This window comes from Tenrec ecaudatus, chromosome 2 (assembly GCF_050624435.1).
Source record: "Tenrec ecaudatus isolate mTenEca1 chromosome 2, mTenEca1.hap1, whole genome shotgun sequence".
Taxonomy (NCBI): domain Eukaryota; kingdom Metazoa; phylum Chordata; class Mammalia; order Afrosoricida; family Tenrecidae; genus Tenrec; species Tenrec ecaudatus.
The window spans coordinates 96,056,063-96,079,444 of NC_134531.1; the positions used below are offsets into that span (position 1 = coordinate 96,056,063).

Genomic DNA, 23,382 nt, shown 5'->3' on the forward strand with positions numbered 1-23,382 from the left:
CATGCAGTTTTAAATCTTTGGAAAACCTTTGAGCCTTTTCTTACACCAAGGCTAAGTGAGAACTGTACGTACCTGTTCTACCTTACTGACAAATTCGCCTGAAAGGCACATTTAGGGATGGATCCCATTTCTAACCACTAGGGCAGCCTGTTTACAACCTATAAATCTAGATATAGAAAGAGTATTCACACATACGTACAGCTCCTCTGTAGAAAATGAATCTAGTCAGTTGTGCCTGAAAGTGTGTTGTGATAGGTCCTCCTGGTGGTTCCACAAGAATTTGCACATTTTCCAGGAAGGGCAAATCCCACATAGCCAGGTCTTGGCCACAACCATGTCAGTAGGGAAAGGGTATTAGTCTACTTGGCCTTCTTTCATGAAGCAGAGTTGCAGTTTCCATTGTTTGGATGTGTTAGTTATATCTGTAAGTTTCAATGACTATTTTAAGTATTAGAGTACCATTCCCATTTGTGTGCCCTAAAAATAATGAGTGAGGTGCCAGGTACCTGGGGAAGTTAAGACAGGAGGGAAACATGTCTCACTGATTGCAGAAAAGTGTATCAACTGGAACTATATGACTCCACAAAAGTGTATCAACTGGAACTATATGACTCCACATAATTTACTGCTTACTGAGGTTCATTGGGAACCGGCAGGACAAAGGAAGATTTGACACAATAAAACAAAAAATGAACAAAAAGCAAACAAATAAAAATACCACAAAAGCCTATTTTTGTTTAAGTCCATGAAGAAACTTAGGCTTGTGGACAGACAAGTATCATCACTAATTCAAAATCTTGCACTGGACGCTTAAAAAGTACACAAGGTGCTTAGGAGTACGTTTTGGACAGTTTCCACTTTACCAGCAGCAGACGTGAGTGTGACGTGCAGGTCTCCTCGGCGGGAGTATTCGATGGTCACCTCAAATTGCACGTGCTCGAGGGACTTGATGGCATTTTCTTGTCCTTCACAAGCTCTTGTTGGAATTTCAACGATAACTTCTCCATTCGCTTTCAGGGCTCTAAAGACATTAAAGAAACATTAAAGAAAGTGGATCTCGTCTTCCTTGCATTTCCTGTGCACACATCACTTTTAACTTGATGTTTGATGAGGGATGCTGTCTCTCCCTGCTATGGATAGGACCCAATTTGGGGTTAGCTCTAAATAAATTTTATCAGGTAATCAAGTAGTAAGGAGTACAGATACCTGAATACAATGTTATCTGCTACGAAGCGAAATTCAGGCAAGTTTGCCTTTGATCCATCAAAAAAAATGTTGCATTATCACAACATCCAAAGACTTTCTTAACAAATACATTTGTTCTGTAAAGCCTTCCCAATACATGCCCTTCAATCCATCTGCTCTTGCATATTTCCTGTTAAGTGGGTGTTCAGTATGATCATGGGGTTTTTTTTGATGGAAACAATGCATTGGCTTTACCAGACTCTGCTTCTAAGGTAACATATGGTGGGTAGAGAAACAATTTATATGTAAAAACGGTATCATAAATTGTCCTTATGAATCACATAACATTTGGAAAATAGGTTTAGAGTACTTTGGATTGGAAAGTTATGTACTTGATCAAATGTTATATGTCTTAAAATGTTACCATCTTTGAATTTACAACAAATCTCTTTGAAAGCCTGCTCATGAATGGGGTCATGATGCACAGCACAGAGCATCAGTTTTACGTTCACCCGTTCACCCACGTTTTGTTTCATCTCATTTGGTGTAATCTCAGTGCAGGACCACTTATCCCACTTCCTCCCTGCGTTTCCTGTTTCCGTTCCTCCTTCCTTCCTTACCCTCTGAACTTACTCCGCAGGTAAATGCTGTCCTTTTAATCTCAAATTATTTGATTCCTCTAAGATGTGCATAACTCACTAGTATTATTGTTCCCCTTATAGGCAAGTCTGCTTTTCGACTGAAAAGTGAGACACAGGGCTGGTTCAGTTCCAGATCTAATGGGCGCCTAAGGGCTGCTTTCAGAGCCCCCACTAGGCTTCTCCCACCAGTCAGCCAGGTCTCCTGTGTGGCGTTGAGTTGTGTTCCACATTTTCCTCACACTCTCTCTAGGGCCTTCACATGTGAGCACTTGGTAGGAGTGGCCAGGCACCGTCTATTCTTCTGGTGTTGGAGTCAAACAGATTGATGTGTGCCTTCGCCCCCCCGTCCCCCCCATCCATTTGGACTAAAAGGGTCCATGTGTCTTCCACTTTCATCACAAATCTTTCCTCTAGACAGAGAGAGACCAACAGTTGCACCTTAGATGGCTACTCAAAGCGTTTAAGACCCAGTTGTTTGAAAAGCAGGATGTAAAACATTGTCTTTGTGGACTATTCTCCACCAATTGACTGAGGTGCCCCTCCAGACCATGGACCTGAATCCTCCAACCCAGTAATGAACCTTAAAATTGATATTTAGTCGCCCTTTAATTGGCAATGGTTTTTCTTAGTGCTATATAACACAGTAGTTCCCCTTAGATGCAATGGAAATACAGGATCTTCAAAAATTCATGAACAAGGTTTTTGTTTTGTTTTGTTTTGTTTTCCTAGCATGATTTACAAATCTGTGCTCTCTACACGGTTCCCCATGGAGACACACAGAGTGCACTGGTAAACTCCATCTTCCTCTACCTCAGAAGCACAGCTTGTAAAACAAACAAGTAGAGTGTCAAGCATGGTGAGTCGTGTCATGGACATATATTTGTTTAAGAGATCTTTACTTACCTGGGCTCAAAGTCATTGTCCTTTACAACACATTCTTTCTTTTCAGGCACGTTGCTCCAGGTCTTAGGATCAGCTAAATCTACCAGTGCTTTGGCATTGAGCAACCCAAATCCAAATCGACTATTAACCATCAAGCCTGCGCCATTCTTTTTCCATCCAGGGTTATTGGCCAGTGGGTCATACTCAGAGGTCCAGACAACCAAGTGCTGCATGTCTCGCCAGGTAAGATTTGGGCTGGAGGGGAAATACCCAAAGTATATTTCAGGGTTGTCATAAGGTTTCCTTGCAAAATCAAGGGTTAAAGACAAGCACCTCTCTACAGGATTATTTGTGTTTGGCAATTGTACAGAGATAATTTTAATGTGCATTACTAGTGATGTCTGTTTTCACTCAGAATTGAAAACACAGTACTGAAAACTTCTCTCCACAGGAAGTCCAGTAAATAATATTTTGTCTTCAACATGGTAGAAGAAGCAAAGGACTATAATGCCTGCCCATGGTTTCTAATGATTTCAACTTGACTGGAACAAAAATGAAATCATGAAACACGCTTTGTTTCCCTGTCTCCTCTCTGCAGTATTAGGAACACAGCGTTGACCCCTGTACTTCCTCGGAAGAAACAGTTACATTTCAAAAACACAGGTTGGCTTCCTGCTCTTAAAGGCCTTTGGTCTTTTTCCTCTATCTATCCAAAGTGTTGAGGAATTTAGCTACTTGTAATGGCTCTAAGCGCTATGGGGGATAGTCAAGGAGGCAATTCTTTTCTTTACTAAAGTTACAACCCATTAAAAAAACAAATTATAGTGTGTCTGTTGGTATGGTCTTCGTGGCACAATATGTTGTGGACGTTTGGAGTAGCAAGAATTCTTGGGGTTGAGGACACCAACCAAGAAAGTTTTCTTTAATTGGGAAGAATATTTAAGCTGAACTTTGATAATGGGCAAATATCCCGAGGTAGAGATCGAGAAGAAAGAAGGGACTGATGGGAGCAAGGTCACGGAGATGGGCACCTTGATTATAGTAAACACTCATGTTTTCTGGGTCAGCGAGGAGGCAATTGGAAGTAAAGGCCATGATGGTGAGGACTTTGGATGCCAGGATCAGGGGCTTATACTTCACCTGGGCAACAGAGAGTCATCGAGGATGCACAAGCAAGGAGATTATAACAAAAAATCCTGGTAAGGGTAATTCAGCAACAACATAAAGATCAATAAGAGATGGGAGGATATGTTGAGTGTTTAGTAATGTAGATGAGGTCTTCCTGATCATGGTATTTAAAATTTGAACTCTGCCCCCATGCTTCCAACCCCTCTTTTCCTGCTCCGCGGGTCCTCCCATAGCGCTTTTCACCTAACATATCACGCAGATCATTTATTTTGTGTATTATTGATTATCTATCTTTCTTCTTAAAGTGCATCACAGGAAGTGCTGAGATTTTTATCTGCCTTGTCTCTTATGTGTACCAAGATCCCGGCACCGTGCCAGGCACAGGGTAAATGCAAAGTAAACACTGAATGGTGCATTGCTTGGTTGCACCTAAGTATTACCTAGCCCCAAATATAATTTTAAATGTTCTGCATTTAGTCATTAGTCAGCTTCTTTCAATATCTCAAGTTTTCCCCTGGTTTTGAGACCTACATTATTCCATCAAGTGCATAAGGTAATTTTTAATAAATACATGTCCTAGTAATTGCTCCTTACAGTACCTATCTGATCATTAGATTATGGAACTGCCATCTAGGAAGTCTGGCTCAATTTGCCGTCCCTTCCCCACAGCTCCCAATGTGCTGCTTAAAACCTTAAACAGACTCCTGTTGGTAAAAAAGAGGCAACAGGCATTCTGAAGTGTACCACTCAACCCCCAGGGAGCAACTAATGGAGGCCTTGAAAAGACTGGCTCAGTGAGTCTCAGCAGGTCCTGGACCCTTGGCCTCATAATCACTTGGTCCACTTGCCTCATAAATAGCTGGTACACCTATATTGTAATCCCCTGATTACAAGCCATAATCTCCTGCTGCCCTCTTATTGGAATCACTTAGTTCACTGAGAAGGAGGCCTGGCAGGCAATGTCTAAGTGCTCAGCTGTTAGCCGAAGTGTCGATTGTTTGAACCAGCAGCTCTGAGGGAGAAAAGATCACGCCATCTACTCCTGCACAGATTACAGCCGAAGAAAGGTTATGGCAAGGGTGTGTTCCCCAGGAAACAAGGCAAGCAGGTTCTTCCTTGCACTTATGTATTCACCACGGCTGTTAGATTAGTAGGTAAGCATAAGTAAGCCCATGTTTACATTGTTTACTAAGTCCCCATCCCTGTCAGGGATTATACCTTTGAAAAGAGGTTTTGATTCTTTAGGAAACTGCTGTGGGATTGGGAGAGAGACAGACTCCAGCAATATGTAGAAACAAAATCTCCGATGTTGTGGAAACATAAGAAATGATTCACTACAGACTAGTAAATAAGCTTATGCAAGCCGTGCCTACCTGGTTCGTTGGGTGACCTGACCCTGCTCTATGGAACAATTGTCTCAATCATAGAGGGATCGCTACAACTCATTGCCAACTACATGGCACACAATGACAAATCGTGACATCTCCCAAGTCCCAAACCTAAACCTATTAAATCAAAATATCTGATACTGAGGGATACTTTTAATACAGATTAAGTTTGAGAAAGACTGCCTTACCTGTCCTTCGTTACAGCTAAAATAATAGGAGTTAGTGGGGAAAAATGTAAGCATATAATCAATTAAGACCGTCATTGGGTCTGGAGAGGAAACAATGTTGTTGTTCGGTGCCAGAAAGTTGGTTCTGCCTCAAAATGGCCAGATGTACAGCAGAACCCAGCCCTGCCCAGTCCTGTGTCAGCCTGATAGGCACTGGCGTATTTGAGCCCATTGCTGCAGCCACTGTGTTAATCCATCTCACAGAGGTTTCGCATTTTTTTCAGGGATCCTCCGCTTTACGAAGCATGATACCCTTTTCCAGGGAGTGGTTTCTCCTGATAACATGTCAAAATATGTGAGGTGAAGCACTGCCACCTTTGTTTCTAAGGAGCATTCTGGCTGTACTTCTTCCCAGACAAATATTTCTTCTTCTGGCGGTGCATGGTACACTCAGTGTAACAGTACGAAGCAAAATAAACTGTACCCAGCCACCAAAGAACTATGTGACCTTAAGCAAGTCAAGTGTATCTCTCTGCATCTGAGTCAACTCATCGATAAGTGTTACATAAGACTATTTGAAAACTTCATATTACTTATAGCTTCTAGATGCCTAATCAGGAGCCCTGGTGATGCAGTGGTTAAATGCTCAGTTGAGATTTGAAACTACCAGAACCTTCATCGGAGAAAGATGTGGCAATTGGTTTTGTAACTATTACAGTCCTAGAAACCCTCTGGGGGCTGTTCTACTCTGTTCTGTAGGATTGCTATGAATCAGAATCAATCCAGTGGCGACAGGTTTATAATGCGTGCGAGTAACAAGGAAGCTGGTGGCACAAGAGTTAAGCACTCATCTGCTTGTACACTCCCCAGGGGAAAGAACTGGGAATCTCCATTCATAACAACCACCACCTGGAATCGCCTATAAGGCAGTTCTGCGCGGTCATGTAGATCACATTTACATGGACCTACTATTATAAATACTTTTGTAGATCTGTTTCCTTGTTGACCAACCTTATTAATGGAAGCTCTGAAGGAAAGTAAGAAACAAAACGTACTGCCTGACAAGTTGATTCAACTCATAAAGGTCCTATAGGATAGAGCAGGACCACCCCCACCCCACCTCACCCCCGCCACCCCATAGATTTATCAGGTTGTCACTCTTTACAAGGGTAGAAAACCGCATCTTTCTCATGCACAGCAGCTGTTGGTTTGGAATCACTGACCCACAATGCCACCAAAGCTCCTTTAAAAAATTAAGTAGTCAAACAAAAATGGCTGTTTTCTTAATGTAGATCTGATTCTATCCTATAAAGTATTTCATTGTCATGTTTGCCTTCCAGTTGTTTTTAAAGGGGTTTTAGGTAAACATCTCTAATCAAGGTCATCAATGGGACCACACACCAGGTTTTCCTAGGGCTCCTCAGTGTGTGCATGTCTGTCTGTCTGTGGACATGGAAGTGAGACCGGCATCATCCTTTACATCCTTGTATGTAGCTCAATATCGATGAGCTCCAGGATGCTAAGCACCAGGGTGCTGAGACGCATCACGATCACACAGAGAGCATTCTGCACTTGTACAGCCCAGCATTTCTTTTCTCTTGAGTTACAGGCTTCATTATTTTTCATTTTCTTGGATCTATTCTTTGTAAAATATTCAAGGGGACTTTATTATCATGCAATTAAGAAAATTAAGCTTATTTTTCTAACAGCTATTCGTCACCGGTAATTGCATTTCATAAATAAAAAGAGCTGCTAACAATAGTACATCGCATTCCTGATAGACTTTGTTAATTAGTGTTCACCAGCATTCACAATAATTAAAGTAAAAAAAAAAACCTACATTGGGTTTCTAATCAACGATGTGTTTATAAAAACAAGGGCAGGTGAATTAAACACTGAAACATTGCTTCTAATGAGAAAAAACATAGGTAAAGAAATCTGGAGACAAATTTCCAGAGTTCAAAAAGGCTTAGGGGTCACCTGGCTTCACCTCTAATGGTACCTAGGGTTGTCAGAAGTTGGAGAAGTTTAACCTGGATAATCCACTGAGTCAAAGGATGTCTCTGACAAGGTTTAGCCCAAAGTTTCTTGCAGCGCTCAAAGTCCGTTTCCCTTTCCCCAGACCTCAGCTCAGCTCTTTTCATCTCATCATTGGTTTGGAGGGAGGCCACGCTCTGCCTTGGTCCTTGGAGAAGAGCACCGTGTGGTAAAGCAGAGGGCTGGCGAGCAAGAGGATAGATGAACAGAGTGACTGCCGCAATGGGCGCCAAGCTAAGAGCCATTGTGAATAGGGCCCAGGCCGTAAGTCAGAGCCACCTGGACAACACCTAACGACGTGGGATTTCCTATGATTCTTTGCTCTCTCCAAAGAATTCCAAAGTTATTATCTTCTGTGTTTCTCAGATATACTTACTATACAATAATAATGGTTCCAGGTTGTCAGCATGTTTTTCTCTACAACGGTGTTTCACAAAGTGGGCAGTCCTGCCCCACTGGGGAGGGGGGTGCTAGAACAATCCAAGGGGAGAAAAGCTGAAAAAGCAGATACCTAGACTTTGTCCTGGATTATAAGTACATCTTCAATTGTCTGGAGGGTCCCTGAGTAATTTCTTTTTCTGAAGAGGGGATGGTAGGCCAAATAAGTTCGGAGCCTATGCTCTAGAACATGCCTATTCAGTGCGCTGGGGACCCCTTACCATCCTTGCCGCTGTGGAAAACACAGTTGTCTCAGGAATTCTTGGTAGCAAATATTCCTCAAGGTTTGACTATTTCTCAAAGCAGGCATTCCAGCTGAAAACTACCCACGATGCTTCCACAGAGAGAGGTTCTTGGGCCACACTGTGCTTGGTAGAGTAGAGGTCAGCCCGAGAGGAAGCTCCTCAGCTAGATGGACTGGCTCAGGCATCGCAAAGGCTGTGGGGCTGCAGCAGGAGAGGCAGTGTTTCCTTCTGGGGTGCGCAGGGTCACTACGGTTTGGGACCAGCACCTCACAACAACGTAACAGGCAGCACCCTAGAATTTCTGGGTGAGAGTTACTGACAATGGGTGTGTTGAATGAAGTCCCAGGTGAGTTGTCTGGATGATAGTGGTTGAGAACACTCTTCTAAAGAAGGCAAGTCTTCCTCTGGACATGTTTTGGACACCATCCTTTTCCCTTCCCTTTCCTCTTCCCACTGCCCAACATCACCCCTGCACGGCATTTACACAGGACAGCGAGTCGTCTGCGTGAATAGAAACGTCGCACAAGGGAATTATCAAACATAAGAAATGACTGTCCCTTTATCAGCCTCAACCTTCTAGGCCCTTCCTTTGAGGGGAGGATTGACCAGCATTCAGCATTCTTCTTCCCTACAGGGTGATCAGGGGCAGAGTGCTGGTGGCGCAGTGGATTAAGTGTTGGGTTGTTAAAGGAAAAATCAACAATTTGCATCTACCAGCTACTCCAGGGAAGACAGGCCAGGCTGTTCTCTGCCATAAAGAGTTCCAGGGTCTCAAAGCCTAGAGAGCGCTTCTGCTCGGTACATGGTCACGAGGAGTTAGAATGGACTCCCTGACACTGGTGGTCGACGGGGCTGTGAGAGGCAGCATAGTGAAGTTGCTGGTAGCTCAGTTTAGCCAGGAGTTCTTCAACCTTTATCGCTATTCCTTGAGGTAAGGAACATGGATGTAAGATTCTTCCAATCCTCCTTGTCTAGGGAGAAGCTTCTGGTCACATTTCTAGCAACTCTGGCATTCAGATTTCCTGAAATGATCATCTTTGGTATAGCCAATCGGAATGGAGTTCAGAGAACTGTCCGATTGACAATGGCTATATCCCAGTAATGTTTATGAACTTTGGAAGGAAGGATATACATGTTAAGGCAAATCAAGTCCGCCTTACTTATTGTTTAATCAACATTAGGTGAAAAAGTCACATAATATGGAGCAGGGATATCACATACACTTAAAATCTCTGAAATTATGGGCAGTGTGAGAATCTGGTGGAACCTATAAACTATTCGCCATAAAAATACTGTGCACACTCCAAAAATCCTGCGTAGAGTTTGAGGCGGGTTCGTGGTCCCCTCAAAACCCATGCGTGTGCTCCATGGTAACCTATGGATTCCCTGCTTTAGAGATAGTCCATCAGAGATTAAACTAAAATTTAAAAGGCCAGTTCATTCTTAGATATTTTTCTCTTTGTACATTTTTTGAAGCTTTAGAAATCAGGGATTACAATTTGTTTGCTTTTTTTTTGTTTGTTTGTTTTTTGTGTGTGTTTTTTATAGTTGTGGCCACGGGCTGACTACTGGATTTTATGTGAAATAAATTCTATGTTAAATAAACAAACCTTGTGGTTAGCAGTCAACATGTAACCCACCATCCACCAGAGTGTCGGGTGAAGAAGAAAGACTTGAGCTTACACATCTAGGGGTAGTTTCCGTCTAGCACAGTGGTTCCCAACCTTCCTAACACCGCAGCCCTTTCACACAGTTCCTCATGTTGTGGTGACCCCCAACCATAAAATTATTTTCATTGCTACTTCATCTCTGTAATTTTGCTACTGCTATGAATTGAGCAACCCCTGTGAAAGGGTTGTTTGGCCCCCAAAGGGGTCGCGGCCCATAGTTGTTCCAGCAGCTACCTGGGGCTACACGTCTGTAGGCTGAAACCATGGCCTTTGTAAGCCGATTTCACTGCCTGTAGGTAACTACTCACCTCCACCACAGCCCATTTTCTTCTCTCCCATTCCCCGTCACCAAGTACAACAATTTAGGTTGGATGTCTTATTTTTGCTGATATCTTCTATTTCATATCTGAGAATCTTATGAAGTGAAGAGGTTTTTTAAAAGGGAGGTGGGGGAACATTTTTTTAAAGGGGGTAAGTGGAGGGCCTTTTCTGACTCATTCAGTCATCTAGTACAGCAGTTCTCAACCTGTGGGCCGCAACCCCTGTGGGGGTGAACAACCTTTTTACAGGGGTCTCCTGATAACAGTAGCAAAATTGCAGTGATGAAGCAGCAATGAAAATAATTTTATGGTTGGGGGGTCACCACAACATGAACTGTATTAAAGGTCATGGCACTAGGAAGGCTGAGAACCACGGAGCTAGTGGATGATAAAGTTGGGGCCCCAGCATGAAATCAACTTGTCTAAGGTCCCACTGTGCCTGGCAGAGCTAGAGCTTGAAGCCAACTGCTCCTGGCACTCATTTTCCTCAAAGCTGGTCTGGAAATGCTGGTGCCAGCCTTAGCTCACACTTCTAGAGTTTGACCTCTCTCCATCCCCTGCCTGTCATGTGTGAACTCACATTCGAAGCCCCGATTTTCTGATGCTCCCAAGAGCTTCATATTTTTCTCTACTTCTGATTGAGCACCTGGGTTTGCTTATTCCCTTACCAGACATCTTTCAACCCCCTGAAGGAAGGTAGACTCTGTCCTGCCCCCTCATTGTGGCATCCCATAGCTGAGATGTCCTCAGATACCCTGGGTCCATAGGAAGTCCCAGACTTCAAGGAGCTAAGCTGGACTCTTTGGGAGAAAAGCTTGACACCTTGACAATGTTTCCAGTTGGGTTACTGGTCAAGATGTTCTGGTTGTGCACTTGGTCTATTGAATATGACCCAGGGGACTGCTTCCTCCCCTCTATAGAAAGTATGCGCATTCTCTGATAGATGGCTGATCTCTTTATAGGGAAAGCTAATAATAGTTAACATGTCCTAACCACTTCCTCTAAAAACAACCATAGCGCTTTGAGGCACTTGAGAATATTCTGTTGCCACACAGTGTCTATCACAGATAAGACTGACTGTGGGGGGGGGGGTGGAGAATATTTTAAGCTACACTAAATATTGTGTTGGCTAAAATATGGGGGATGCTGCTGTCTTCCTTGTTAATGCTATATGCTCAAGAAAATCTAAAGGGGACTCGGGACTTACACAGAGTAAAGCAACCTTAAAAATGGGTAAATAAATGTGCACCCAATTTCAACTTGTGAAAGGCTTTTTGTGACCACAAAAGTAAAGGAAAAACCTAAAATTCACAGGGGAGAGAAACAGCTAGACACAGAGAAGCCAAAGGACAAGGCAAATGTCAGCCAGGCAAAGCACTGATAGCTTTCTAAACCAAACCTAGAAAGCAAAATTAAGGACATTAAGAAGCAATCACAGAGGATGAACAGACAAAGGTTATAAAACAGTGAGCTTCATTAGCGATGAGATAAAAGCATATTATAATGGGATACCATTTTCACCTATCAAAATAGCAAATATTTAAAATGATAAAAACAGCCATGTCACGGGTTTAGGACACTCTATGTTTCAGACACACTGTGCAGAGGCAAATCTAAAATGGAGCTGTCTTTCTAGACAGCCATTTGTCGCTACCTAGCAGACTCATTTGAGCATGCCTGCCATTTGACCAGAAATTCCAATTCCGAGTGCTTTTACTGAGGAAATGATCAGAGATGACAACCAATATTTATGAATGAGGGTGCTTATCTGAGCATGATTAGATGATCTCAGTACAATTTGCATTTATACAATGGAAAGCTATCAAAAGAGAGCATTTCTGGGTTTCATTTTCATGTCCCCTGACATGAGCTTATCAGTCCCAATATGAGGTTTATATAATCTGTAAAAGGGTGGGTTTTTTAATAAGTGTGCTCTAAAACCTACCCATGGGACGTGACATTGGGCACAGTCTCCTTGTCTGTCGAGTGTAAGTATGAGGAGAACTTGAACGCAAGAAAGACCAGTGTGGGCTGGGAGGACAGGGAGAGAGCAAGAGAGAGAACACTGATTTAGGCATGAGAAAATGCTATTCATATGTGAGCGTAGATTTTTTTTCACCTTGGTGCTGCAACAGTTAAGCATTGGGCTGTTAATCAAAAGGGTGGCAGTTCAAATCCATGGCAAGGCTCCCTGAGAGGAAGTTATTCTCTGTTTCAGTAAAAACGCCCGCCAAAAAACCCTGTAGGGGCAGGTCCGCCTGGTCACATTGGGTCAACAGGACCCCAGTAGATGCCAAGGCTTTGAATAACACCCGTTTTTTAAAGGGACTCTAAAATAACAGATGTATTATGGCCCTGATTTTGTAAGATCGCTGTGGGTATCTAACAATAATTATCTGAAGGTGACAAGAGGACATGTTAGGGGAATCCTCGTCCTAAGTGAGTCCCATTTTCTCCTGTAATCACAGAAACAGAACACAATACACATTCCTGGAAAAGAGAGGACAGAGAAGCAGCCTTCGTGATGAAGCTCTCTGGTCTTACTTTGCTTCCAGAGCCAGAGCAAAGATGCCCGCAGCCAGGGGTGCCGAGGCCGAGGTGCCCGTGTGGGTCTCTGTGCAGTCATTGTGCAGGTCGGCGCTCATCTGCATGGCATCGGGAGGAGAGAAAGGCAGGGAGAACGTGAGGAGGAAGCTCTGGCCCCCCGGGGTTCACTACACCCAGCCTCGCATCTGCTGCCACCAGGCAGCGCAGCTGATCCGTCCCTACTTCCTCCTCTCAACCACCGGGTGGATATTTGCCATCTGCCACTATTTTCATTCAGTCTCCTCTCTGTGCAGCTTGTCTATAATTCTGGCATCAAGATGCCTTTTCTGGGGATGAAACACTCCCACCATGAATATTTTCTCTTCTGAGATTCCCAAATGAAAACGCTATTAAAAAAAAAAAAAGGTGGGGGTGCTGTTTCAAAATCACTGTGAATCACACCAGCCCACTAATCATCGGGCCCATTGTGTTTCGTCTGGCGTCTCTAGAGATTCTGCCTCATGCCAGTGGCGTCACTGGGGGCTGTGGGGTTGGCATGGGGGTGCGGGCCACACCTGGTGACACTGTCAGAGGGGTGACGTCAAAATGACTAAACGTTTTGTTTAGAAACTCATCGTCGTTTATTTTTTAACATCTCTATGGTTGGTGATGGCGTCCTGGTGGCGCTGTCAGGTCAGCGTTGGAATGATAAACACAAGCTCAGTGGTTCTACGCCACCCGCTGCTCCACGAGGAAAAGATGGGCTATCTACTCCTGTTAACATGTGCACACTCTCCAGAACCCTCTGTAGGGGCTCTAGGAGTTGGGGTGGCCTCGATGACCAGGGTGGGGTGGGGGGGGTTAGTTATGGTGGGACCGGTGGTGGCACAGTAGTGAAGTACTGGACTACGAATGGGAAGTTAGAGGCTCCACCCAACAGCTACTGTGAGGAGGAAGACGTGAGAGTTGGCTCCCCCCACCTCCCAAAAAATACAGCCTGTGAAACCCTGTGGGTCAGTTCGCCCATCCAGTAGGGTGGCTGCGAGTTGGAATTTGAGTCCAGGGCAATGGGTTTCCTTAGTTATAGAAACACAAACAGTTTTTGTACCCCAGATTATATGTTGCAATCTACCTACCTAGCTAAAATGCTATGCGAATTGGCTTTTTGAGCCTTCTAGGGAGCGCTGATGGGGTCCATGTAGAGGACTGTGTTGGGCTAACTGTTAGTCAACAGATGAACCCACCAGCTGCTTCTCAGGGAAAGACAAGGTTGGCGACTCCCATAGATAGTTACATTCCTGGACTCCCACTCAAGCAGTTCCGCCCTGCGTTATAGGATCTTGGTGAGTCAGACTTGGCTGGCTGGCAGTGAATTTGGTTTGGTTTGGTAGGATGCTCTGGTCTGATCTGCCATTATTACCCCTGTCATTGACCCTTCAAATTGCGTGGCTTCATCTGCATGCACTACAAGCGTGTGCTACAGGCATGTTGCTTTTGTTGCTCCCTGCAGGCTACACACGAGACTACTAACTCCAAGATCCACGGTCTCAAAGACCCCACAGTGACCGTTCTACCCTGTCCTAGAGGATTGCTTTGAGTTGGAATACGCTCGATGGCAGTGAGATTGATTTTGATTTGGTGATTTTATAGCCACCTCTTTTGTCTATTTTTCTGCTGTTTTAGCTCCAATAAAGTGATGAGTAGAATTTCAACGGAGTAATTAAATGAAGGAGAAAAAGAGAATAGCTTCCAGTCTGTTCCTAAGAATGTTGTAAGTAGTAAAGATATTTTCAATGTCAAATATTTTGTGAGACAATTTTATTATTTCTATGAGCTGAGCAATATTACATTTAAGCAATTGACAACTAGATCGCATTGGATTCTATGATTGACAGTGATAAAAAGCATCATTAAAGATTCTATAAGGTTTATTACCACTTTCAATCACAGAATCCAATGAGATCTAGTTGTCAATTGCCCGTAAGAGCCCTGGTGGTCCAGTGGTTAAGTGTTGGGCTGCTAATCTCAAGGTCTGCGGTTTGAAACCACCAGCTGTTCCGTGAGAGAAAGAGGAAGCCTCTACTCTGGTCCAAGAGTTACAGTCTTGGAAACGCCCAGGGACATGGCATCCTGCCAGAATCGACTGGGCGGCCATGAGCGAGTGAAGGAGTCCGCACAGGCACACCACCCGTGATGGCACTGCCCTGCTAAAGACCGTGAAGCCGCCAGGGCTCTGCTTCTCCTCCACTGGCCGACCGTTTGCTCTGTAGCTGGATGGCAGGCACTCTGACTGCACTGGAGGCGCCCGGGTGAATGCTGCCACTCGCAGGTGCCAGGAAAGCCACCGGGCTTTCAAATGAAACTTGCCCTGCACTGAAATCCCACTGTGTCTTAGAACTGCTGTGTCTTAGATGGGTACCATGGGCCAGTCGCTTGGTTCCCCATCGGTAAAGCGAGGTTGGCATGTCCTGGCACATATTCTCAGCACTAAATTAGTTCGTGTCTGCAAAGGCATTTTTTAAAAAATATTTTAAAATATGAGAAAGTACCCCGGGCTAACTTTAGAGCAACGAAGAGACATGGGGAAGAGAAAAAAAATTTTTTTCCAGACTGCTTTTAAAATCTGCCATGTGGCAGGGTTGACAAGCAGTTGGACCAATGGATTGGTTACTAACAAGACACCCACCTGGCCCCCAGCATGAGGATTTTTGAGCTAGAGGTTTCAACGTGTGAGAGGCAGGTGTAAAAAAATAATTTGTTCTTTTATCACCTCTTTTGGTTTCCCACTTGGAGTCGCTGGATTTCTCAAGTTACAGAGGGCTGCAGAAGCACTCCTGCCCCGGTTACCTCCAGACGTAAGAAGGCCCCCAGAGATGGACGTGCGGGGGCAGAGGTTGAGGTACGAAGAGGGGGTGGTACTCCAGCTGTCTCAGACGGAATTCGCTCTGTCTCCCCCATGGCCGATCATGGCCGGGTCTTTACTGAGGCACTTCCTCCTGCTTCATTGTAGGGCAGCCCCAAGGCGGGATAGTCTAGGGCAGTCACGTGGAAATGCCTAGCAAGCCATTTTAGGAAAGGCAGCCCTGGATATCCCGGAGGACAAATTGGACAAAAGAACAAATTTGGGGAGTCAGAACACAGGTGGGCCAGATGCCTAAAGTGTCCTTTCAGCGACCTCTCTAATCAAGCCTGCCCTCAAGAATTCTTGGGCAGAATGTCGCTGTCTATTGTTGGAGGAATGAAGACAGAGGCAGGGGCTTGGGGCGGGGCAGTGCTCTTAAATCGAGACTGTGGTTTTCCTGCCTAAACGAGTGGGCATTGCAGAGACAGGCAGCGTTCCAGAATAGCTACCTGCGTGAAGAAGAGAGTAGTGCCCACGATTTTTGTTGAGACGCCCTTAAGAGGTTTACATATATATCCTAATTGAATTATCCGGGGCTCCATCACCAACCTGGTTGGCTGGTGACCTGTCATTTCACTGAGATGAGGCTCATCTGGGTCTGGGCTTCAGGGAATGGGGGTCCGCATGTTGAGCAACTTGGTTCTTTTCCTGCCAGGTGTTAAATTGGGGGCTTTAAATGTTTAACTGTAAAGCATCTCTCTCTAGTCTCAATGCTTCGGAATGGCCCTTCATCATCGTGCCCTTGAAGGGAAATCCAGTAATTGCCCTTGGCAGCTGACTCACGGAAGCAGAGCCACAGCCAAGCATGGGCTGCAGGAGTTCTCTAAGCACGGCCCGCCCCTCAAAGCTGCTTCTCTGGATGCTGAGAAGCTCACCTCAGGGGAAATCCAGACTGCTGTCTTCCTGCAGGCCATCCACTCGAAGGAGGCAGAACTCTGTCTGCTCTGTATTTTTATCACCCGCTAAAGGGCAAGTGAGACGAATTCCTGCTATTAGAGGAGCAACACGTGTGAGGCTGATACAGCCCCCCACGGCCCTGAGATCTCCTGGAGGCCTGTTTTCAGGGAGACGCCACACAAGCAGCGGGGCCCGGGCGACGCCACAGTATGTAATGACTGGTTGGGTGGCTTCTCGGGTTAAGTTTAAAAATGTCAAGGAAACCAGATCATCTCGACAGAGTGTCATTATCCCCGCGAGAGAAAATTTTCCAAGAGATGGCAGCCTTTCAAGTAAGTCAGCATTAAGTCTCCCCAACTGAGACATCAAGCTTAAGCAAATCAATTTTTACCAAAGGTCGGTTTGGAGGATCATTCTGGATGCAAGCCATGCTTTCCCACCTCAGCAGAGAGAAGTAGACAAAAGCCACATACGATTCGCTGGTCAGTGTAATCTCCGCTGCTGTAAGAGGTGGCCAGCGTGGAGGAGCACTTCTCGGCATACCAGGGGGAGAGGCCTTGCTGGGAGGCGCTGCTGATGGAGATGGTGTAGATGCTGTCTGTGTAACCATCGCAGTCACAGTTGTCTCCTTGCCGGCCCCCATTCCCTGAAGCCCAGACGAAGATGGAGCCCTTGCCTTGTCTTCCCTAAAGAAAAAGCCATAAGACAGGTACCACATTGACAATCGGCTTATTGAACCCACCCCTTGACAGCACAAAAGAAAGGCCTGGCAATTTGCTTTTCCAGATTAACAAAAGGTTTTATATTCCCTGCCAGCAGTCGACGTTGACTCTTTGTGTGACCCTACAGAACATGGCAGAGCCGGCTCTGTGAGTTTCTAACACTGTAACTCGCGATTACCACCGTGTCAATCCTACTGAGCTATACAGGGGGTGACCAGCAGTCAAATATGATGTTGCTTGTTTGCTCTTTGATAAAATTTGTTATCATCTGTGGATTTGCTCTGGAACCCTGCTGGGACTATGAGTTAAGCATTGGACTGTAAACTGAAAGGTTCTTGGTTCAAAACCACCGGCTGCTCTCTCTGAGAGAAAGATGAGTCTGTCTGTTCCCATTAGGATTTACAGTCTCAGAAACCTAAATATGGTCGCTAGGTGTGAGAATGGACTTGGCGACAGTTAGTTTGGGTTTTGTGGGTCTGGGGAGCTCCTGGGCAGTGCAAACAGTAAACAGGCTCAGCTGCTAACTGAATATTTGGCGGCTCAAGGTCACCTGGAGGAACTATCAAGTGGCCTGATGATCTACTTTTGAAAACTCAGCCACTGAAAGCTCTGTGCAGCTCGGTTTCTACCCTGACACACAGGAGGGAACCATGAGTCACAGTCAGCTCTCAGGGAACTGTCTGTTGTCATATTCCAATAAAATCCTCAACAAGAAAATGCAGGCAGGATGTTTTCGGTGAGTGTCTTAGGGCCTATTTTTGACTCTAGTTTCCCCAACATCAATGATGAATATCGCACAAGACTGCAAAAGCCATCTGACTCTGACCAGAATGCACCAGAACAAGTGAGCTGTGTCTCACCCACTTTGGACTTGCTCTCAGGAAAGACCGGTCCCTGGCAAAGGACACCATGCTTGCAGGGGGTCAGTGACAAGAGTAAGACCCCAAAACAAGGTGGATTACCAGAATGTCCGTCACAGTGGGTTCAACTTGAACAACAATGTGAGGATGGCCCAGGACTGGGCAGTATGGCACCTAGGGTGACTATGAGTTGGAATTGATTTGATGGCACAGAACAACGACAACAAGAAACAGGAGCCCTGGGTGGGACTGGTGGTGAAGAACTAGACTAACAAGCACTAGACTGAGGTCGGTGGCCTGAAGACCCCAGCGGCACCGCAGGAGGCAGGTCAGGCAATTTCCTACCCAGTGGTCACACCTTGCATGCTCTACGGAGCTCAGTTCTATTCTGCACACACGGAGTCCCCTGAAGTTGCATCAGTTTGACAGGAACTAACAATAGCAGCAGGGCTTGCTCATATGTCTTCACTTTTCTCTAGGCTATGTCACGATGTTTGGATCTCTGAGCTTCCTCTCAGGCTTTCTGCTTGAGTCTTCTGGCTGACTGACCGAGGGACACAAGTAGGCATTACTCAGACCTGCTTGCAGCTGTCAGTTCAATGGAATTCATCAAGGCCACCCTTTTGTGCGTTTCTAATTTGTGCTCACCAAAGCTTCTGTTTGTTCTGTGCTGTGGAAAACAAGCCTCGGAATCAGTGCATCCACACAGCAAGCCCGCGTGACTGCAATGGCATCACAAGGGAGACACGCGTGCACCGGGAGCACGCATAGCAGAAGGCAGCTCGCTCTCATCATTAAGAGCTTACTTTCAAGTGGATGAAGGGAGGCAGCGGACAGTGGAAGACATGACAAAATAATAATAATGTACAAATTATCAAAGGTCCATGGGGTGGGGAGGAAGGGAAATAATGAGGAGCTGATACCCAGGGCTCAAGTAGAAAATGTTTTGAGAATGATGATGGCAACAAATGTACAAATGTGCTTGACACAATGGATGGATGCATGGATTAGGATAAGACCCTAAAGAATTCTGGACAGTCCCTTACCTGACGTCATGGCAAAGGTGAAAGAAAGTATCCAGAAGGGTGTGACCATATTTTTAAGTGACCTTGGTGGCATGGCGGGACTTATACATGGGACTGGTAACTGCAAGGGCAGAAGTTCAAAGCCATCAGCAGCTCCATGGAGAAAGAGGAGGCTTTCTACTCCCACCAACAACGACAGTCTCAGAAGCTCACAGGGCCATTCTTCCCTGCCCTATAGGGTCGCTGTGAGTCCGCCTTCACTCAATGGCTGTGAATTTGAGTTTTGAATTTGATCCTAAACCCTATCCATTTGATCCTAAACTCTATCCAAATGGGTGAAACTCTATCCATTTCCAACTCCAAGCAGGGAAAATGCTCTTAACCCTGAACATCCATCTCTGTGAAGAATGGTTTGGCTCTCTACATGCATTTAAAGTTGTGAAGCACTTGGACAAGAAATCCACAGTCCCCATTTCCTTCCTCCCATTATAATGCTAGTGTTCCTCCTTCCCCTTAGTATGGAAGGATTCAATTTCATACCCGGTTAAGTCTCCGTTAAGCATCTCACCTGTTTGACACCATACTCAAAAGCCTTCTGGGCTAGTCTGCCAGGCCCCTCCACAGTTTTTCCATCATCATTAGGGCCCCAGCTGGCACTGTAAATATCCACATGTCCGGGGTTGAAGCCTATGGAACTGGCCTCAATAGCATCGGTCACAATGCCATCCAACATTCTGATGCCTGTGCAGTGAAAAACAAGCACACATATGCTGAGGTCCGTGTGTACCTGTCTTAATAGGCACCTTGTGAATGGGCTCTCAAAAGCGTCACAAAGATAATAGCCATTGGGTGTCCTAAATGCCCACAGAGCCTGCTACTAGGAACACAAAAAGAGGGCACCAGCCACTGCCCCCAAGGCTTCCTTCCTGTCCAGTGGCAAAGAACTAAGACCACCATGCAGGTTGTCCTGACTATTTGTCCCATGAAAGACTCTGTTCCCAGGCATCCTCCTGAGGTTGAGAGGGTCTGGCATTGTTGGACAAGAGGAAGTGGCGATGGTGTTGCTGGTTATAGAATGGCTCAGCTTTGCCTTTCTTCCACCACCCCATGACAGCACAGCTTTCATAAAAGCCCATTAAAGAGCTGTTTTTCGGGGCCACATCATCAATGGCTGTTGTCCGGCCTGCACGACACGCAAGACCCTCCTCTACTGAAACCTTGACGCTTGAAAGCTGCCTGCACAAGAGGAAACTGACAAATAAGGCAGGAACCCTTGTTCTAAGCAGTGATTAAAAATAACCTGCAGGCCATGCTTTATGTGTTTCCTAAGAAACATTCTCAAGGAGCAAGCTTCCTTTTCTTCTAAACAATCTCAAGGATGGAATCATTGCCAGAGATGTTACTCCGGAGGGGAATCATCTTTCGTCAGGAGCAGGCAGAACTGGAGCTTTCCAGCAGGCCCACCACCAGCAGCAGACTCGTGAATTTCAGGGCCAGGGAGGCGAACACAAGATACAAGCAGTTACCTAGCTAGTCTTGGCTTCTGAGTAAAGTGCGATGGAGTACGCACTCATATTTCTCACACTAGTACTCATATGTGTTGTGTAACAAAGGTAAAAAAAACCTATGTGGTTGGCACCATGAGTTATAGTCGTTATTTTTAAAAGATATTGTTTTAAATTTCATTTGAGGGCTAGAGCAACGAAGGAAAAATAATGCACCGTGCATGGAATCAGTATCTTCCCTTCTACGCGGCCTCCAACTGGCTCTTGTCATCTTGAGTGCCTTCCTTGCTTCTGATCCCTTGTCTAAAAAATGACGGAATCAGAGGACGATGCTCACAATCGGTAGCTATCGTACCTGGAAAAGTGAATTCCTTCTGCAGGTAATTGCATGACTGTGCTCCTGTCTTTCTTTAGCAGGTGGCACTTTGAAGACGCCAGCATCAAAGGGTCAGCATGACATTCAAAATCTGAATGCTGCATGGGGGAGGGGGGAATGGGATGCATTATCTGTGCCATGATATACGTTTGTTTGGTTTCTCAAAAAGAACACACTATCAAACACAAGGTGTTTCACTTGATGGGCGGGTTTTACTGTTCTTTTCGTGTAACTGACAATCGGCCTTTTGTTGTTGTTATAGTTTGGGGGACTAAAAGTCTGTAGTATAACTAAGAAGCCTGAGGGGAAGTTAGTGTAAAGAGGTGAGACAAGTAGTGTGTTCCCTGTCGCCCCCCCCCCCCCCCCCCCCGCAGAACCACATTCTGCCCATCTCCATTGGAACAGGAACCACATCAAAGGGCTCCCTTGACCTCCAGCTTTCCATTGAATTCAGCCGCCTGAATACACCTGCCAGAAGTTAGTAGGTGGGAGGGGAGCGAAGCATCCCTCATGACCTAGAAGATCCTGGCTTCTGCGGTGTGGTTTTCCTATGACACCCCCACCCCCAGCACCCCGCTCTCTCTGGAGCTCACTTGCTAGCTGTCTTCCTGACTCCTTTAGGCCTAAGGAGAGTGACATCTGACTAGACTTGCTAGCCTCTTGTTGGCTTCTTTTAGTCTTTGTGAACAATTCGTTCAGTAAATTGTTCTCAATTACTCTGGTGGAGTGCACCAGTGCAGAGTATGTTTTCTGTAAGGGCTCTGGCTGAGACAACTAAAAATGCTATCAAATAGCATCTTCAGTTTCTTAATTTAACACTCTGCGTTCCTTTTCATTTTCTAAACTGTTTTTCTATGAAGTGCAGGACTACAGAACTGAGAGTCAGGGGAAGAAGTCTTTGCCTAAATTTGCCTCCTTCATTTCCCTTTGTGAGAAACATGAGGCTCTGATCCTGGAAAGATGTACAGACTTGGAAGCACAGAAGGCAGTTCTGCCCTGTCCTTTAGACTTGAAAGGACTCAGAATCAGCCTGATTGCATGAGTTTGTTTTAGTTTTTTTGTTTGTTTTATAATGTTCCCTTTAAAAGCCCTGGTGTCACAGAGCGTAAAGTGTTTGGCTGCTAAGGGAAATATCGGTGAGTCTAAATCACAGCCACTCCAATGGGAGAAAGATAAGCAATCTGCTTCCAAAGCCTTGGAAATCCTCAGTGCAATTTCCCTCTGCCTTACAGGATCGTTGTGAGTTGGAATAGTCTCAGTGGCAATATTTTTTTTCCTTCTTCAGATTTTCTATTCCCTTAGCAAGAGCTCAATCAATAAGGAACCCATCTAAATCAGAACAAACAGAAATTAGATTTGGTGAAAAATGATCCAACATTTCCATGTGTTCTTTTTTTGTGGTCTCTACTAAGGTGTATGAGCTATACCCAGCTATCCATGTTCTAGGCCAATGTAAAGAAAACAAAAATCCTCCGACTAGAACAGTATCAATGTCAAACTAAACAGAAAAACTTGAGGTTGCTAGATTAAGCATTCCATTTTATTTGGCTGCACAATAAACACTCGTAGAAAAAGCAGTTAAGAAACCAAATAACATATTTCATTGAGCAAACAGGTGTGTAAAACCTATTTAAGGTGTTGAAAAAAGAGGCGTTACTTTAATGACTCCGGTGCACCTGAGCGGAGCCATGGTATTTTCAATCGCTTCATATGCATGCAGGGGAAAGCTGGACAAGGAATTCCTATGACCATAGAAGAATGGATGTGCTTGAACTGTGATGCTGGTGAAGAATATTGACAGTACCGTGGCTGTCAGAAGGAAACACAAGTCTGGACTGAAAGAAGTACAGCCAGAAGGCTCACTGGGAGTGAGATGAGGAGACTGAACTGCCCATGCTTTGGACATGTGATGAAAAGAGACCAGTCACTGGACAAAGGACATCCTGCTTAGTAAAGTCAGTGAACAAAAGGGAGAGCGTTCACACAATGGATTGACACCGTGGCTATCCCACCCAAAGTTCAAGCTTAACAATTGTGTGGCTGCTGCAGGCCTGGGCAACGTTCTTTTCTAGTGTACTTGGGGTCACTCTGGTTGGAGTCCACTCAACGGCCCTGAAAAACAGCAACGTGCTCTCGGAGTACAATTCCACTGATTTGCTTGCAAATCACCCTCAAGCCTTCCAGCTAGTTTTGCCTGAAGTATATTCTCTCCTCTGATGGCTGAAAACATAAGACCCACCACATCCACACTGGGTGACGCAAACCCATAGAACCAACAACCCTTGCTTTACCTCCAACTTTGGAATTGTATGCAACTCCGACCCCACACTTGTGATTATTGGCTTGCATGGCAATTTCTCCTGCACATCTGGTCCCATGTCTGAGGATTAAAAACAAGGATTATGCATTGTAAATATAGCAGCCAAACATTCATGTTGCATATGGATCCATGGAATAGCACATATTAT

At 45.2% G+C, this 23,382-nt stretch overlaps 1 protein-coding gene across 1 annotated transcript in view; it reads right to left on the reverse strand.

Annotated features, from left to right (window-relative positions):
* The window catches only part of PCSK1 (proprotein convertase subtilisin/kexin type 1), a 52,631-nt gene that overhangs the window by 8,466 nt on the left and 20,783 nt on the right, over window positions 1-23,382 (reverse strand). Inside the window, exons 6-11 of the mRNA XM_075541300.1 lie at window positions 23,206-23,294; window positions 19,602-19,774; window positions 16,900-17,112; window positions 12,646-12,746; window positions 2,730-2,963; window positions 864-1,021 (exon numbers count right to left, since the gene is read on the reverse strand). Coding sequence (XP_075397415.1) covers window positions 864-1,021; window positions 2,730-2,963; window positions 12,646-12,746; window positions 16,900-17,112; window positions 19,602-19,774; window positions 23,206-23,294 — 968 coding nt within the window. The remainder of the gene's footprint in view (window positions 1-863; window positions 1,022-2,729; window positions 2,964-12,645; window positions 12,747-16,899; window positions 17,113-19,601; window positions 19,775-23,205; window positions 23,295-23,382) is intronic.